General features: G+C 44.0%; 1 protein-coding gene across 1 annotated transcript in view; it reads right to left on the bottom strand.

Moving 5' to 3' along the window:
- Positions 1-3,523: 3,523 nt before the first annotated feature.
- Positions 3,524-17,222, bottom strand: part of Fer1l6 (fer-1 like family member 6) — a 147,179-nt gene continuing 133,480 nt past the window's right edge. Inside the window, exons 40-42 of the mRNA XM_032915788.1 lie at positions 16,305-16,468; positions 6,124-6,224; positions 3,524-4,239 (exon numbers count right to left, since the gene is read on the bottom strand). Of these exons, the coding sequence (XP_032771679.1) occupies positions 4,053-4,239; positions 6,124-6,224; positions 16,305-16,468 (452 nt within the window). The 3' untranslated portion in view covers positions 3,524-4,052. The remainder of the gene's footprint in view (positions 4,240-6,123; positions 6,225-16,304; positions 16,469-17,222) is intronic.

The raw sequence follows: 17,222 nt of genomic DNA, 5'->3' as shown, positions 1-17,222 counted from the left end.
TAAGGTTGTGAGGTGGATCCTATGCCTATGTGTGTGTCGTGTATTACTGGAGTTGTTAGGTTCGAAACCTGGGCCCTGGCGGCTCTAACCAGCTAGGTTTGGTCACCCGGTCTCAGTATGTCAATTAAGGAGCCAAGTAGTAGGGAAATTCGGAGAAAGGGGCACTGTGTAACATGACCATATTAGGAAGAGAAACAAAAATGTTCAGTAACCTCCCAAGTCCATCTTCACTGGTTAAAGTATAAACACCAGGCAAGAGGCACTCACCACTAAGCTGTCCCAGCAAGTGTGGTCCTGCCTTCTACACTGCCCAGCATCTCTCCTGCAAGGTGGTCTGACAGCCTGTCAGACCTGTGGTATTTCTTGCTGATAAGCAAGATCTCACTCTGGCTGGCACCCGGCTTCCGTTTTCCCTTTGTCCCAGGTGGAGACTCCTGGAGAAATCCCAGCTCTTTGGGGATCATTGTCGCAGTAGTTGGAGAGCACAGGTGTCTCTCCTTAAAATATCTTTTCTCTGGGCTGGGGAATTGGATCCCCAGCGACAATGTGAAAGCAAGGTATAGTGGTGCATATCTTTAGTCTTTGGGGGGAACAGAGACAGGCAGACCGCACTCACTGGTTAGCCATGCTAACCGAATTGGTGAATCTTTGGGTTCAGGAAGAGACCATGTCTCAAAAGATAAAGATGGAAATTGATAAAGTAAGACATCTCGTGTGTGTGTGTGTGCGCGCGCGCGCGCGCATATACATGCATGTGCAGACATGAAAGTACATGCACCTGCATGTATATGGCCACACACACACAATTACACGCACCTGCTTGTACATGACCACACATGCATACACAAACATGTACACACACATACACACATTGTGCATACCAGTTTTTTTTTTTTTTTGGATCTTTTTTTCGGAGCTGGGGACTGAACCCAGCGCCTTGCACTTCCTAGGCAAGCGCACTACCACTGAGCTAAATCCCCAGCCCCTTGTGCATACCAGTTTTAAAAGATAAACAAGGGGTTGGGGATTTAGCTCAGTGGTAGAGCGCTTGCTAGGCAAGGCCCTGGGTTCGGTCCCCAGCTCCAAAAAAGGAAAACAAAAAAAGATAAACAAACTATTTTCTCTTTGGCCAGGGCGTCTACCCCAGAGGGGAAGAACAGGCTGCCAAGTGATTCCAGGGTGTGATGTCACATTAGAAACCCAGTCCTGTACTGCGCTTGCATCTTTCTTTGGGGCTAAGTTTGCCAGCACTATTGGGGGGGAGGGGATTTAAATGTTGTTTGAAGAGTTAAAATGAATTCAAGGTATAAGAAAAAAAAGGTGGGGGCTCATGACAACTTGGGAAATGGGCGTTCTTTAAAAAAAAAAAAACACAAAACTGTGATTATCTTTAGGACCAAGGCTGCATAATTAGGTGGAACATTATTTTGTTTAATTTTTCTTTGCAGGACAGGCCATATGTGATATCCTAAGTATAGAACACCAGCCATGGCTGATGCCAAAATTATCCTTGCTTACCAACTCCATCTCGCACATTTCTAAACTGTTCCTAAGGCTTCAGGCTTTCTGGCATCTGGACATCTTTTGATACCGACAGGAAGTTGATGGACTCTATTTGACTTAGGAGGATTTCCAGATCATTTCCTTGCTTGCTTTTATTAGGTGTTTCGACAATTCGTATGGTTCTGTCAAGAGTTTATCTTTCAGAATTCACTAGAAAGCGCCTGCTCTCACATCCACATTTATTTAAAAATAGCGCTCCTCTTTCCAACAACACCAGAGATGTATGCATTTGTGAAGCACATTCGCTGCTCAGTGCCTTTCTTGGAAGAACCATTATATGAAGACAAAACAATAATTTGGGGGGAGCTTCTAGAACACAAATCCTGTGGTAGTCTGGCCATGAATATGTTAGCCCCATTGCCTATAGGGAGACAATGAACATTTTTAAGTGAACAGAGGTAAGTTTATGTTTATTAATTTTTTACATTAAATTATCACATACTTATTAATGAGGTTTTGGGAAAACAAGAAAAATAAGAAGGCAAAGGAAAAATTATACTGCTTAGATAATCATTGTTCATGTTGGTATATTTCTCTAGACATTTTTCCATCATTGTGTACATATTTATTTTTACAGTATGCTGTACATAGTTTTCTAATACATACACAAATGCCTATAACAAATTTAGTACACACGCCATGTGATGTCGAGCATTCTGACCTCCTCGTTAAGGATGGATGGTGTACTGCACAGTGAGGATGAGACCACTCCTGTAGCTGCTCTCCCTAGGGAACACTGCCCAGGTAGCAAACTTCTATTCCTCAGCACCTCAGGAAGATGGGATGGTATAGTTGCCAGACCAAGCATCCAGGGCCAGAGCTGCCTGAACTGCTTAAGACTAAAGTCACAGAGGCTGCAAATCAGTGGCAGAATGACATGTACCGGGCTCTGGGTTTGAATACCAGTACTACAAGTTTGTATTTCCAGTTTTTGATGGACCAGGAACATTCTAGAATTAGATGTGAGCACTTTTGCCTCTAGAAAAGTTACAGCTGTGCAATATGAAGCCAAGCATGGAGCAAGGCAGAGAGGATCAGGAATCACAGTTATTCTTGACTTATATAGACAGTTTAAGATCTATGCGGACTATACCAGACCCCATCTTAAAAAAAAAAAAAAGACCAGGGAAAATAAAAAAAGTCATAGTCTTGATGCTTCAAGAAAGGAACCCAGCTTAGTAGTTTCCCCACTAGCATCCTAAATGACCTTTATGACAGAAGAAAGGTTTATGGGGCCAAACATCCCAATTCTTTGATCTCCTTTCTGTGTCTGAGGAAAGAGGCCCCCAGTTCAACCCCCAGCATAGACAGGACAGAATATAAGGGCTGAGCTGCACAGCCCAGAGGTCTCCCTTCCAGGCACTGATGCCCGCCATCCGTCAGGTGGTTTCTCAGGTTGTTTTCACGCTGTTGCTTCTCAGCCTGGTTTTTACTTCTGCACTTGAGACTCACACTAGAGCCCGGCTCACCTGCTGGTCGGGTAAGGGATGAGCAGAGGCAGCAGTGGTCATTCACATCACAGTCGTGTGACCAGTGGGGACACGACACTTGGCGGGAGGCTGTGGATCTAGCAAATGAGAAGTCCCACTGGGTGGCGGGGAACCTGCTCTGACTTCCCACACACACATAATTACAGTTCATAGGTCTTAGGACAAATCACGACCTCCATTTGGAAAATTCCACAACACATGTATGGTTGACTTTGAAGGTAACATGGCTATATTTTGTCTCTGTGGGCAGTGGGTCTCAAGCTTCCTAATGCTGTGACCCTTTAATACAATTCCTCATGTTGTGGGGACCCTCAACCATAAAATTATTTCAGTGTCACTTCATAACTGTAATTTTGTTACTGTTATAGAGTTGTAATATAAATATTTTGGGAAATAGAGGTTTGCCCAAGGGGTTCCAACCCACAGCTTTGAGAACCACTGCTATAGCAGAATTTCAACAACAAAGTATATGTACATTTTTGCTAACCCAATTTGACAGCCTGAAAGTGACTGTGTCCTATAATCCTGAAGGCTAAACCAAGAGATTTTGGGGACGTATTAAATGGATAGTAATTTACTGAATACTTTCAGTCTACTTACTAAGACATTTTATTCAAAATGCAGTGCTTCTAATAAACTCTCAGACCCAGAGTTTAATCTTTTTTTAAATAGAACCTATTACATGATGAAAAGGCTCACTGAGGTCAATTTGAGGTCACTGGTCATTAGCCTGAAGTGAAAGAGTCATTCAGGTTACTTGTGGGCAAAAAATAAGATTTGGGATTTAGGGGTTTGAAGGGTGGTAGCAGGCACTGGGGCAGAGAAAGACTGCCAGAGTCCTGTCCTCCTGATTTGTCTCAAGACACAGGGAAGGCTATTGGTCCCATGACTATCCCCTTAGCACTCAGCACAGTACCTCTCGCTGCACATGATTGTAGAGATTCCTGTACAGAACAGAGGAGAGCATTTGGGAAAAGAGGTCTGTGTCCTCCACTGCCCCTACGAGCCGCCCACAACGATCCTCCGGCTGATGGCGCCTGGCAGGGTGTAGATGAAGAGGACCAGGAAGACGATGAGGATGATGAGGATGAAGGCGATGATGATGTACTTCTTGTAGTTCTTCCAGATGAGGTGGTACAGGCACTTGAAGGGGCTCACAAACCATGAGAATGAGGTGTCTGGGCGGCTAGAGAGGGAATCAGAGAAGGGGTCATGTTCAACAAATGCCTAGGAGTCTCAAACTCCCAGGTAACACTTCAAGTCTGGGGACCCATAGGAGAGGTCTGAGATTAGTACATACGTACGTGTGTGTGTGTGTGTGTGTGTTAGAGAGAGAGAGACAGAGACAGAGACAGAGACAGAGACAGACAGAGAGAGAGAGAGCATTCCGCTGAAAACAACAGAAATAGGGCAGTTTACCAAGTGATCTCTAATGACTTGCATGGTGTTAAAAGTTGCTCTGATTAGAGTTAAAGCTCCGTTACAATCCACCCTGAAGCCCACACCCCATCCCTCCATCTGTAACCACATCATCAAGCCCATCTTCTGCACAACATCTACCTCACCACCTCAGTTCATCAGGAATGCTCGTCCTAAATTCCTGCCTCACCTTGATTGACCCTCTTTGCGAGCACAGCATATTTGTCTCCTCTTCCTCTATTTTATGAGTCTCTGTGCTACTTCTCCTAAGTAAGTGGAAAGTGTATGCCTTGCATTTCTTTTGTGCCTTCCAAAGTATTTTTATTTTCATTTATTTTTTAATTGAAAAATTTTTTCATACGAATATGTTGTGATCACGGTTTCCCCTCCCCCAACTCCTCCCAGACCCTCCCCATCTCTCCACCACCCAACTCCATGTACTTTTGTACTCTCTCTATTTAGAAAACAAACGGGAAAAAGACCCAACAACCCAGAATCAAAACCAACCAACAAACAAAAGACAGACACACAAAAGTCCATAAAAATGCAAAATTAGAATCTGTAATATATACACAAAAGAGCAGTAAGACAAAAAAAAATGCCCAAGTATGGCAATATGACACAAAGGCTCTTCAAAAATACCACTGAGCCCTTTCTGTGTTTCCATCTATGTCTGGGCACCGGTCTGCCCCCAAGTGTGAGACTCCATTGGAGAAAATGACTTTTCCTTTTGCAAGCAGATGTCAATCATAGACAGTTTCTTGGTCAGGCTTGGGATCCCATGCCTACTTCCCTCTCTCAGCACTGGAACCTGTGTGGACCCTGTGTGTATGTCTCTGTGAACAAAGTGATTTTAGACGGATGTCTTAATAAACAACTTTGAGTTACTGAGCATGCGCTGTTCTGTTGCTATAGAGACAACATCTGGGTCTGGGGTGATAGGACAAATGTGATTCCAAAAGGCATTTTATACGCATACTTCATGAACATTCATTTTAATGCCTATGTAACCAAGAATCAGGTGCAATGAGTACCATCATTTTTCTAGTAATTTGGATGCTGGCCTTTTTTTTAAAAGTAGTGATGCACGGAAAATAAAATGTTCTCGTTTTATAAAAAAAAAAAAAAACGAAGCAAAACAGAAAATGGTGAAATTAAGTTGGTTATGGGTGGTGACTGAGTTGATGATAGGCACTAAGCCCATGGCTTACTGTGCTCTCCTCAAAAATCTTAAGTAGAATGACTATGACATTGAAGCAAAACTTCAATAAAGTGTGAAAATGTTAAGTCAGTCCTCTCTCTCTCTCTCTCTCTCTCTCTCTCTCTCTCTCTCTCTCTCTCTCTGTGTGTGTGTGTGTGTGTGTGTGTGTGTGTGTGCAGTTCACATGCACATAGCATGAGTGGAAGATGGGTGGAGTGCTCTAGCCATGCTGGTGGAGCACGTTACAGACAGGACCTGCTCTATCGCAAACAGTCTGTGGTCTTTGGGGCACTTTTCAGTAGAAACAATACACAGGTTGGACAGCACTATTCACCTGACCCCTGACTCCTGAGTTCTCTGTGCAGGAACAGGACAAGCCCAGGGGACCCCCAGAGCCCCTGAGGTCCTGCCCACGCCCCATGTTTCCAACTACAGCCTAGCCATACTCACTTGGGCTTGGCCAAGGGCTCAGGCTCCTTTCGGGCCTTCCCAACAGGGTTTTTCTCAGCTTCTTCTGCTGTGACCAGGTGGAATTCAGCTTCAACCTTGCCCTGCATAAGACAGAAACTGCAATTTCTGGGGGCAGAACCAGCATTCTCCAAGTGCCGTCATATTACCAGGAAGTATTTTGACTAGTCTGCTGGTTTGTTTTGAGAACTATCAGTTTTCTCATCCTGGGAGAAACTATCTTGTGAGGAATCATAAAAGCCCCAGGGTGAGAGAGAACTCAGTGGATAGAGTGGTTGTTATGAAAGCATGAAAACTCAAGTTCAGATCCTTATCACTCATATAAAAGACAGAGGCAGAAGGCAGGAGACAGAGACAAGCAGATGCCAGGAGCCCAGCAAGCTGAAGTGGTGAGTTTCAGGCTGAGCGAAGCAACCTTGTCTCGATGATGATGATGATGATGGTGGTGGTGATGATGATGGTGGTGGTGATGATGATGGTGATATGGAGAGCAGTGAGTGAAGACATTATAACATCAATGTGTTCACTACACATGTATGCTAGGCACATGCACCTGTGCACACATGTGCACATACAGGCATTAACCATACACACCATCACCACCACAGAAGCCCATAACGATGCTACTGATGAGTTTTGTGTATGGAAAGGGTACCACATATACAATTGCACACAGATTTATAGATACAGATCTCCCACGCGGATCACTGCCATCATTAACATAAGAGTAAATAAGACGAGTGATGGAAACAGAGTACTCATTAGAGAGGGAGCTGAGACTCATGTGGCAGGCCTCTTTCTGTCAACGACTTTCTTTTCCTTCAGTCCTTGGGAAGGAATTAGTGGATGTGACCCTGAATTTTCAGAATAGCTTCCCAGCCACCCATCATTGTGTGTGTGCATGCGTGAGTATGTGCATGCATGCATACATGCATGTGTGTTCACTAATGATATCTGAACTAGTCTTTCTTTTTAGAACTACCTCCCACTCCGCTATGATAAACAGCCCTTCTGATTTGGAAGTTGGGAGTGTCAGATGACTCTTTCAAGCATTATGCCAAAGTTGTTAGAAATGATATAAACTCTGGACTGGCAAACCACAGTGCAGTAATCAAGTCATCCTCCCTTGTTTAATTATTCATTTACCACATGATAGGCCCTCTGTAGGCTACTGCCAGTCCAGGCCCTGGGGACTCTAATCAGCTGGAACTCCTGTTCTCGAGGAATAGCTTTCCTCTCCCCCTGCCTCCTTGGACTTTGTGCGCTGAGATCCACGGTGATATGACAGGAAGGGGACAGTAGAGCTCATAGATGAAAGCGTCATAGAAGCATTGTAACAAATGCAATCAATGTCACAGTGGCTCTCTTCGGGACACACGATTGCAGACCATATGAGTATTTGGTCTATATCTTATCCCACACAACCATGAATATGTGTGTAGTCTCTCATTTTCATTGACAAACTAAGGCAGTCGTCATGCTCAGAGAATATTTAAAACTGGAAATAAGTAATCTATAGCTTCCATACTTGACAGTCATGCTTCCATACAATTATCAGAATGTAATAATAATAATAATAATACTGAAATTCAAATTGCAACTGTACATCTTGTCTCTGGCTCTATTTCTATTATCTCTTGGTCTATCTCAAAAAACAAGCAAAGTAGCTATTCTTTTTCATAGATAGAGATCTGAAGCTAAAGGTCAAATCATGTTTCCAAGGATGCACAGATATAATAAGCTGTCCAACTAGAATCTGAATCCTGGTCTATAAGACATGAAGTCTCCTGACATTGCCATGACAACAAACTTCCTGACACTTATACTAGATTAGAAGGTTTAAATGCAGTTCTCAAATGATTGCGTGATATCTTCATAACCACCTCCTAAAGGTATTTGTCTCCCTGGTTCCTCATCTGTCAGGTGTTCTAGAATGATCCGGGCATAACATCTAGGATGTGCTAAAGTATCGAAACTCCAGGGAGCTCCTTAAGACTTGATGATTGGAAGGAATCTAAGAAACCAGCTTCAAATCCACGGCCAAGGGAGCAGTCTCACTATAGAAGCAAATCTTTCTTCCAGAGCCCTTTCTGAGGTGCTTTAACCCTGCTGAGCAGTGTTTTGTATACTCAGAACTTCTTCCTGTTGCTCCAATTTGATAGAGACTAGGTTTGAGAGAGGTGCTAACGAATTACCAAGTTCTGTAATTCTTAGAACAGGGTGCAAACCAACAGGGGACACTCAGGTTGAGAGTAAAAGAACCATAGCAGCCTCTTTATAGTCTACTGCTTAATAATAATAATAATAATAATAATAATAATAATAATAATAATAATAATGACAATGACAATGACATCCCTGCAGCCTGAATAGTGTTTCATACACCTATGATCCACTCAAAGTACCCAGGAAAGTAGATAGCATTCTCGTGTCTGAGTTGCAACCAAAGAAACCCAGGTGTGGAGATGCTTGCCAATCTCTGTTATAAAACTGTGCTGTGAGTCCTGGGGTTCTTGTATCAAGTCCCATTATTTTTCTTTTTGTGTTCAAGGGACTCCTTGTTGAGGAGGACAGAGCACTTGGACATGGCTGACTAAATGAGTAGAGACGTGAGGCCAACTTATATCCAAGTTATGAATTAAAATCTGTCATTCATTCACTGGTTCAAAAGCCTCGTTCAACCCTAAGCACCGTTAAGTGTCCTAGGATCCAGAAATGTTATTTAATTTGCTTATCTACTTATCAAGAGAAAGAGAGTATGTGTGGCATGTGCACCCGTGTGTGTCAGGCAGAGGACAATGTGCAGGAGTCCATTCTCTTCTCTACCTCATAGGGAAACTGTACCCAGTTCCTCAGGCTTGGCAGAAAGTGCCCTTACCCACTGAGCCACCTTTAATAACAATGACTAACTGGTTTTCTGTAAGGTTTTAAAGGGATGCCACAGTCTTTGCTATCATTCTGACATAGGTATTTGCATTTGACACCAGTGTTTGGGTTGGAAATGGAGAGTGTGAGGACTGTGTAGAATGGCATAGCTCAGCATGGACAGTAGTTGAATGAACATAATCTAGTGATCTGTGTTGAAACAGTGTGACTTTGAGTGAGTTGCTGGTCAGGTTTAAGACTCACTCTCCCAAGGATGCTCAAAATACGAACACCCCCACCCCAGCATAAGGCTACTCTCAGACATGCATAGATGAGTCTCACGGGTCCAGAGCGTAACAGGAAGATTATACAAGGAAGGCTGAGCACATAAATTCTGCCCTTGGCATAGAAGGCATTAGTTTATTATGAAGAGCCTTACTTACCTATTCCAGCCTCAGGAACACAATGGGGGAAGGTGTGACTATCACATTCTGATAAACACCACTCCTCACCGCCTATCTCTGCACCCAGAGTGCTTCACTTCCTACTCTACCATCAATATTCAGTCTCACACCAAGCAGAGGTCTTAAGCTAATAATATCCTACAAAAGTAATTTAAAATCAGGGCTAAAGGAAAAAATATGGGCAGTTTGAGAGACTATCCATTAACCTCATGACATCTGCAGATGGGGAAAAAAAAGATAAGGAAAGGTCCCTGAAGAGACTGTGTGTGTGCTGTACCAGGGTTACAGCTTATGCTTCAAATTTCAACACACTGGGAGTGGCTCTCAGGAAACACAGAAGAGACCGCATTCAGAATGGACACAGTCTTTGTTTTTACCAGTAACTATTGCTCATTAGAATGCAACCTCACTGGTATTAAAAGATTGATTTGCAAACATTCATGGCAGAATGCACATTGATAAAATACTTTAAAGAAAAATGCATGTGCGATGTGTGGCTTGGATCTGAAATGTCCCTATAGGCTCATGTTTTGAGTGCTTGCTCCCTAACTGATTATGCTATTTTTTGAGGACTGTGAAACCCTCAGGAGGTGAGATCTTGAAAGTAGGTCTCTAGAGAAGGTCATCTGGTCTTATCAGCCTCAGTCTCTGTTTACTGGTCCACCACGAGAGGAGTGACCTTTGCCACACACTTTTGCCAGCTATGTGGACTGAAGCCGCCAGAACCTGTGAGCCAAAATAAATCTTCCTCCTTAAGTTGTTTCTCTCATAGCCATATGAAAGTGGCTGATCGACTCATATGTATGTATGAGTACATATATGTGTGTTCACTGTGTATACCCATGTTCGCAATCTAGGAAATTCATCTCTGAGTACCTGAATTAAAGAATAATTCAGACCTCAGAAAAGTCTTTTGTACTGAGCACAAACATTCTTGAACCAGACGTTTCAGTTGTCCTGTGTGCTCTAACTAGGCGTCTCAGACTCTTCTTGGATTTTTTTTTGTTTGTTTGTTTGTTTGTTTGTTTGTTTTTTTGTTTTTTGGCTATAAGTCTGAAGCCAGCTAATTTTGATAGAAGATGATATCTAGAAAATAGAATCCAAGCACTGAAAGTCTTATTTGTTACTGAGTGATTTTGATCCTAGATTCTTTCAGAGGGTACAGTTAGATGATGTGTTTTTCAAAAATTTCATTAGTCTGTAGTGACACAGTCAAAAATAAGTCAGTGAGGAAGAGTTTCATCTTGATTCTAATCATTGGTAATTAGTAGATATGACTGATTATTCCATCATTTTGGGGGTGGGAAAGTAGAGTGGTCATAATTTTGCTTTATGATAGCAAACTCTTAGATGGATGCTAACTAAAAAAGAGAGGGAGGAGGGAGAGGGGAGGGGAGAGAGAGAGAAGAGAGAGAGAGAGAGAGAGAGAAGAGAGAGAGAATAGAGAGAGAGAGAAGAAATGGAAAAAATGGTGAAAAACCCAGTAGGTGAAAGTTGATGGCATCAGAGAATATTTATATTGTCAGTGTTACCTGCAAAGGTAAAAATGAACAGATCTTACATTTGCCAACCTAACCCATCCAGAAACTCAGCAGCATCTACAGCAGGACCATTGGTTCTCTGGGAAGTAAATAGTACCCTGTATTATATATACTGACTTTCTAATAAACTACAGTGTGGTGACTTTCACATCTACTCCATTCAGGGAAAATGTAAGGAATAGAGATTAAGAGAAGCAATGTTAGAGAGAGCAACCTGATAACTCAGGCCTAGTCTCACCAAAGAGATACATTTCTGGGCATGTCTGTGAGAGTGTTTCCATTAAGGCCTGATTAGGAGAGAGGCATTGACTCTGAGAGGCTCCACACCTTGGTCTGGTACTGAATAAGGAAGGGGAGAGGTTAGCCAGTAGACTCCCCTCTCTTTGTGCTCCATGTAGTGTGACCAGCTCCTGCTGCGTCCCTTAACCCCCGAGTCAAAATAAAACTGCTTATCCTTAAGTTGCTTTTGCCAGGTAAATGTCACAGCAGAGGGGAAGTGACACACAGGAAACATGGAGATAACCTGCACCTCAGCCATAGTTTTCCCGAGATGCTCTGCATGTGAGGATATGTGCACTCTCCTGACCCTTTACACTTTTCAAATTTCCTGTGGACATAAATACTCAACCTTAGAACAGCCTTTGTGCACAAACACTATCCTCTGCTCTTAGCTGGAATCCGCTACACGTGTCACGATCCACATGCTAAGCAGCCTCCTCAGCCAAGCCGTGAACACAGAGATACCAAGAACTCACCTTCCTCATCACTGAACCTGTAGCTTTTAGCCACAGAGGCTAGGGAGAACGTCTCATGAGACCTTAAGTACAGCTGCCTCCTTTTTAATTTAGGGCATGACAACAGCTCTAGGACCTAACCTTGAATAGATGCTAATTCGTGGGATTTGCCTGTAGAAGGAACTCTCTGACCCCCATACCTTACTCGAGTGATTTATTTAAAGATGGCTTTCAAGACGACTAGTTGGTGAAGACGTATAAAGCTGAGGGTGTGGTGTGCTCGTGCCCTTCAGCTCTGCCAAGGGCAGCCACCCCGAGTGACCCCCACAGCCAGCTCGTAGTGACTCCAAGGACAACAGCGCTGCACACCAGGAGCTGGGCGAATCCAAGTGTCTAAATTATACAGCTTGGACTACTGATGAGCAGCTTTAAAAATAAGCCTGGCAGGTGGCGGAGACTGGAAACAAATCCTCTCTTCTCTGCCAATGACTGGGGCACAAAAAACGCCGAACATTTCCAACACTTTGTGGATGGTGTATATACACTCCTGAGAAGAAGTGCGGTTGGGGAGCCCCCACTCTATAGCTCAGCTTAGTCTGCAACTTACAATGTAGCCTCTGTTAGTTTCTGATTGGGAGAAGTCCTTCTGCCTCAGCTGCCCAAGTGCTGGGAGAAGAGGTTGAGCCATCATCCCCAACACTTTTCGTAATTTCAAAGCATGAGAGGACCCGTGCAGGGTTAGAATTTGAGCCTGTGCTACAAAAACACCTCTGGGGCATCTTCTTCAGCCCTTGCACCTTGGAGACTCGGAAGCTGAGACTCACGAGACAGAAGGTAACCCAACAGTGGCCCAGGTTTTCCTTCACATGTCGTTCTTGGGTGATCCCCCTTCCTGTCACACTAGGAGAAAACTCCTGGTGGGTTGGTTTCCTGGGTTGTATGTTGGTTTGTTACAGAGCAAAGAGGGCAAGGGGAAGCTGGGGCCAACTTCCTTCTATAACCACAGTAGGACTTCCAGGATCTGACAGCGACACAGTGCGAGTTAAGAAGAAAGTTGTTTCACATTCTCCCTTTAAGTTACATAAGGGAAAATACAGGTTTAAAAAAAACTTAATTCATGATAACATGGAAAGAAGACTAGGCACAGTACACAGTATGCCTGGAGGGTCATGAGTTCAAGGCCAACCTGGTCCACATAGAGAAACCCTATCTACCATGAACAAAATATGTAATCTTGTAAATAGGATTTTCCTTTCTTTCTTTATCTTAGAGCATTTCCTTTAGAAGAGCTAAAATTATAAATACTTTCTCTTCTCTTTGAAATGTATATAAACACCTTTGAAAACTAAGTAGGCTTTATCCTTTAAAATGTGCAGGCCTGTCTTTGTCAAGGGCTTAGGAACTGCTTTTCTGCAAAGTAAACATCAAGAAAGTTAGCATCCTAGTCTGGGGCTTGCAATGTGCAAGTCCAGCTACCTGGGAGACAGGGAGACCAGAGACCTTGTATATGTGTAAATAAATGAGAGAAGGAGGCCAGGGGTGGGAGGGAAATAGAAATAAATCTACTGCCACTTCTGAGTAGGAGGGTGAGAAAGTAAACTGGCCAAAGGGAAGCTTGGGTTCTTCGTGGGTAAAGCACGCTGGCATGGGAAAAGAAGCAGGCTCACTGTGCGGTTACTTGGAGAGCTGGTACCCTTGACCAGACATGACTGTTTGAGGCTGCCTTTTGCAGAGGCTGTGGTTTGCTTTTCAAAGACTGGTGCTGCAGAGGTCAGAGACAGAAGAGGGAACGCAGGCTTCCACAGTCACTTGGGATCCTCCAATGTCAGTTTGCATATTCAGCCCTTCACGACCTATGAAGCTGTAACTGCCAACACTTGTCCCTTCCACAGACAGATCACACACTCCACAGTGGCAGCTGAAGGCTGCTTTTCTAGTCTGTCCTCCCGAGAGACAGGAAGCTCCTTAGGACGGAGGCTGCTTCCTCCTCAGCCGTTAAAGATACCTCTAGGAAAGCCCTGTCCCGATGACAATCCCTGTAACTGCCACAAGAACATGAATGTCTGATAGAGCCCCTAGATGAGCTACACTCAAAAGAGGAAACCTCACAGTAAACAAAAACAACATTTAATTAACAGCTCCTAAATGTAACAAACAGCATTGATGACAGATTGCCAAAACCCATTATCAAGGTCAGTTCATTAGAAGTAGCATTTATGATGCTTTAAAGGATGGTGAGAGAGGCTATATTTCTCCTCTGTTTTCTTGACCCCTTAGGAATAAACATTATTGTTTATAGACTCAGATATTTAGATATTTAACACTCACTACCATGCCACAACACACAAATTCCGACATTCGTTGAATACTTGCAATGTTCCACACACAGATCCTGGGCCCTTTCAATGTTACAGCAGCCTCGGGAGATACTCACGTTCACTCCCCCTATTTTTTATGGGTAAGGACCCAGAGACTGGGGCCTGAAGTTGCCTGGGATTGCACAGTGGGTAATAATGGAGCCTGGCTCACACAAGAGTTGGCTTTGAACCCCCTTTGGACTCCCCTATAGCCAATTAGCAGCCATTTCTCTTCCCTCCGGTCTCTGCCAGCCACCAAGCAGTTTTCCTGGATTGCTTATTTGTACATTTTGTGTAGGTTAAGTCGGATATCACGTGGTCTCTGTTCCTAGCTTCTTTCCCTCGGCATAATGTTTTCAAGGTCTGTCTGTGCTCAGTACTGCGCTTCTTCCCCACGGCTGAATGATAATCTCCACTTGAGCACGTGTATTGTTATTTATTTATTCACTCATCAGCTGACGGAGGCCAGGGTGTTTCCACTTTTATGACCAACACCGTCGTGACCTTTCACAATTCCATTTCTCAAAGTTTGCTGGGAGCCTCTATGCTGCTACATCCAATAGATACACCCCATGTATCAGACACAGGCCCCATGGGTCTGGCCCTGCTGCCGTCCTCTCAGAGCATGGCATGTCCTGACGTAAGAATGACCTCACTTGGGATCTTGCTGTTTGAAGTGTAGGCTCCTGGGCTTCCCCATATAACAAATAAGGATCTTCTATTTAGTAGCTTCCTGGGGGATTCTTATGAACATTGTACATTAAACTTCATTGATGGGGCCGAGAGACACTTAATGGTTTATCCCAAGTTCCATGTGCAAGGTCCTGACTTGAGAGCACGTATTTAGATTCATAAAGCATTTGTCTTGTTATGGGAATTGTTCTGGTTTGAATGAGAAATGAATAGGCCCTGGCATTTGGGAACTTTGGACCTGCTGGTGATGCTGTTTAGGGAGATGGTACAGCCTTGCTGGAGGAAGTGTGTCAGTGGGGGTGGGCACCGAGAGTATATGGCCTCGCCGCACTTCTAGTTCACTCTCTGTTTCAGGTTTGTGGTTGAGGATGGAACCTCCTAGCTTCCCACTCCAGTTGCCATGCCTACCACTTGCTGTCATGCTTACCTCACCATGATGGACTCCTCTCCACCTGGAACTGTAAGCCAAAAGACACTATTTTTTCCAAAAGCTGCTTTTGGTCACGGTATTTTAACACAGCAGCAGTAAATGATACCAAGAGAATCCCACTGGCCCTTTAAGAGTTCCATCTCTGGGTTTCTGTGTTAGCCTCTTTGTCTGGGATTGATTCTCTCCAGCCACAGTCTTACTTCCTATGTCCTGGCCCAGAACCAGCATAGAATTAGAGTGTAGTTAGGCCTCAGTAATTCCTCCAGGGACCTGGAAGACCACGGATGGCTGGTACCTCAGGTTTCTCACCAATATTATCAGGTCACAGGGAACTAAACTAAGACTGGAAGAGAGAAGAAAACTTTCCAGAAAATATAAGAAGAGCATCAGACTCCCAGAGGGTTCCTTGCCTCACACCCACTAAATCCAGAGCAGAGAAAGGCTAGCCGGAGAGTCCTGCTGTCTGCCACTTCTGTACAACCTACTTGGCCACTTGTACAATCCGGTTATCCCTATAGAAGAGCAATGGGGTGAGGAGTTCAAAGAACGTTTAAAAGGAGCATCCCACCCAGTCAGTATCTTTGAAAGATCAGGAACTCTAGCCACATGTGGTCCTGGGTAGAGTCTAATACGGACCAAACTCGCAAGGCAGAAGGAAGAGAAAAGTCTCTACCAGTTACCACCCTCTTCAGAAATTTGCAAAAGGATAGGCTGACTTTACAATTGTGCCCTGTGTTTGGAGGTTAAGGAAGGAGAGGATTATACTCAGACTGTGCATTAGCCACGATTTTATGCCTAATTTCAAGAAATGTTTAAAAAATTAATGCCAGGGGGCATGAGTTCAGATGCAATGAGGGAATATTGCCCCAACAGAGATAGCTTATAAATCAGGCTGAAATAGGATTATTGATGCATTTATAAAGGTTTGGGACGTCTAGCTTCTTGGCAGGAACTTTGCTTTGAGAGCTCTAAAAAGTCATCTCAAAGCACTTAACTTGAAGCTTACGAAATGACTCACCCAGAGAGCACAGTGTCTCCGACAGCTGCCCAGCTCCCCTCCTACAGTAGCTGTCACTTACCGTGAGCTCTTTGCTCTTTGCAAAAGGCCACCAGCCACGCACGCGCTTTTGCTGGAATATGGAGATTTTGTTCTCCCCGCTTGCATTTTCAAACTTGGACAGGTCGCAGGCTTTCGCAGACTTGGCCGCCCGGGGGAAGCTGTTAAGGTTCATTTCTAGGGAGCCTGTGAAGAGACACGCCCCTGACGGTTACTGAGGGCTTTCCAGTCTCCATGGATCAGCACAGAATCACATACGTACCGCCAGTCACGCACTCAGGGTGACATTGTGTGAGATGTGCCGACTACGAGTATGTGTAAATGGGATGGAGACGTGTACTGCCATAAAGAATTAATACCATGGTGGCAGGTGGAAGGCGGGGCAGTGCTACATGAAGCGTCAGGCTTCCGTGCGGGATACTGTTACTATTGGGCACCTTCCTGGCTCTCCGTTCGGTTCCCTGCGTCTGGGTGATGGGCCGCAGGTTTGTTGTACTTTAGTACTGATCTCCCCATAGCCCCCCCTCCCCCACTCATCGTCTTGCATTCAGGATCAACGTCTTTCACCCTTCACATCTATTCTTAGAACAGAAGTGAGCTTCCCAGTTCACTGCAATGTCGCTTCAGGTTAAGATACGGTCATAAAGGAGTCTTGTATCTCACATCAACAACTTTCCTATTATAAAAGAACATTTGTTAATGGCAAAACTCTAGCCCATGTACATCAGAAAAAAGAATTACTCTTACCAAACCGGCCATGGCTTGGTGTAGTGGCCCTAGCCTGCCTGCCCCTCCTTACTTTAAGATATACAGTTATATAAATTTTATTTATGAATATATTTATATAAATTTACGTACAATATAAATATTATGTTAGAGAAATGAGATTTTCCTCCCACATTCTTTTGCACTTAGCATATCCACCCCAACTTTCCAAACC

Source organism: Rattus rattus, chromosome 1 (assembly GCF_011064425.1).
Source record: "Rattus rattus isolate New Zealand chromosome 1, Rrattus_CSIRO_v1, whole genome shotgun sequence".
NCBI lineage: Eukaryota > Metazoa > Chordata > Mammalia > Rodentia > Muridae > Rattus > Rattus rattus.
This window is presented reverse-complemented; position numbering and strand designations above follow the sequence as displayed.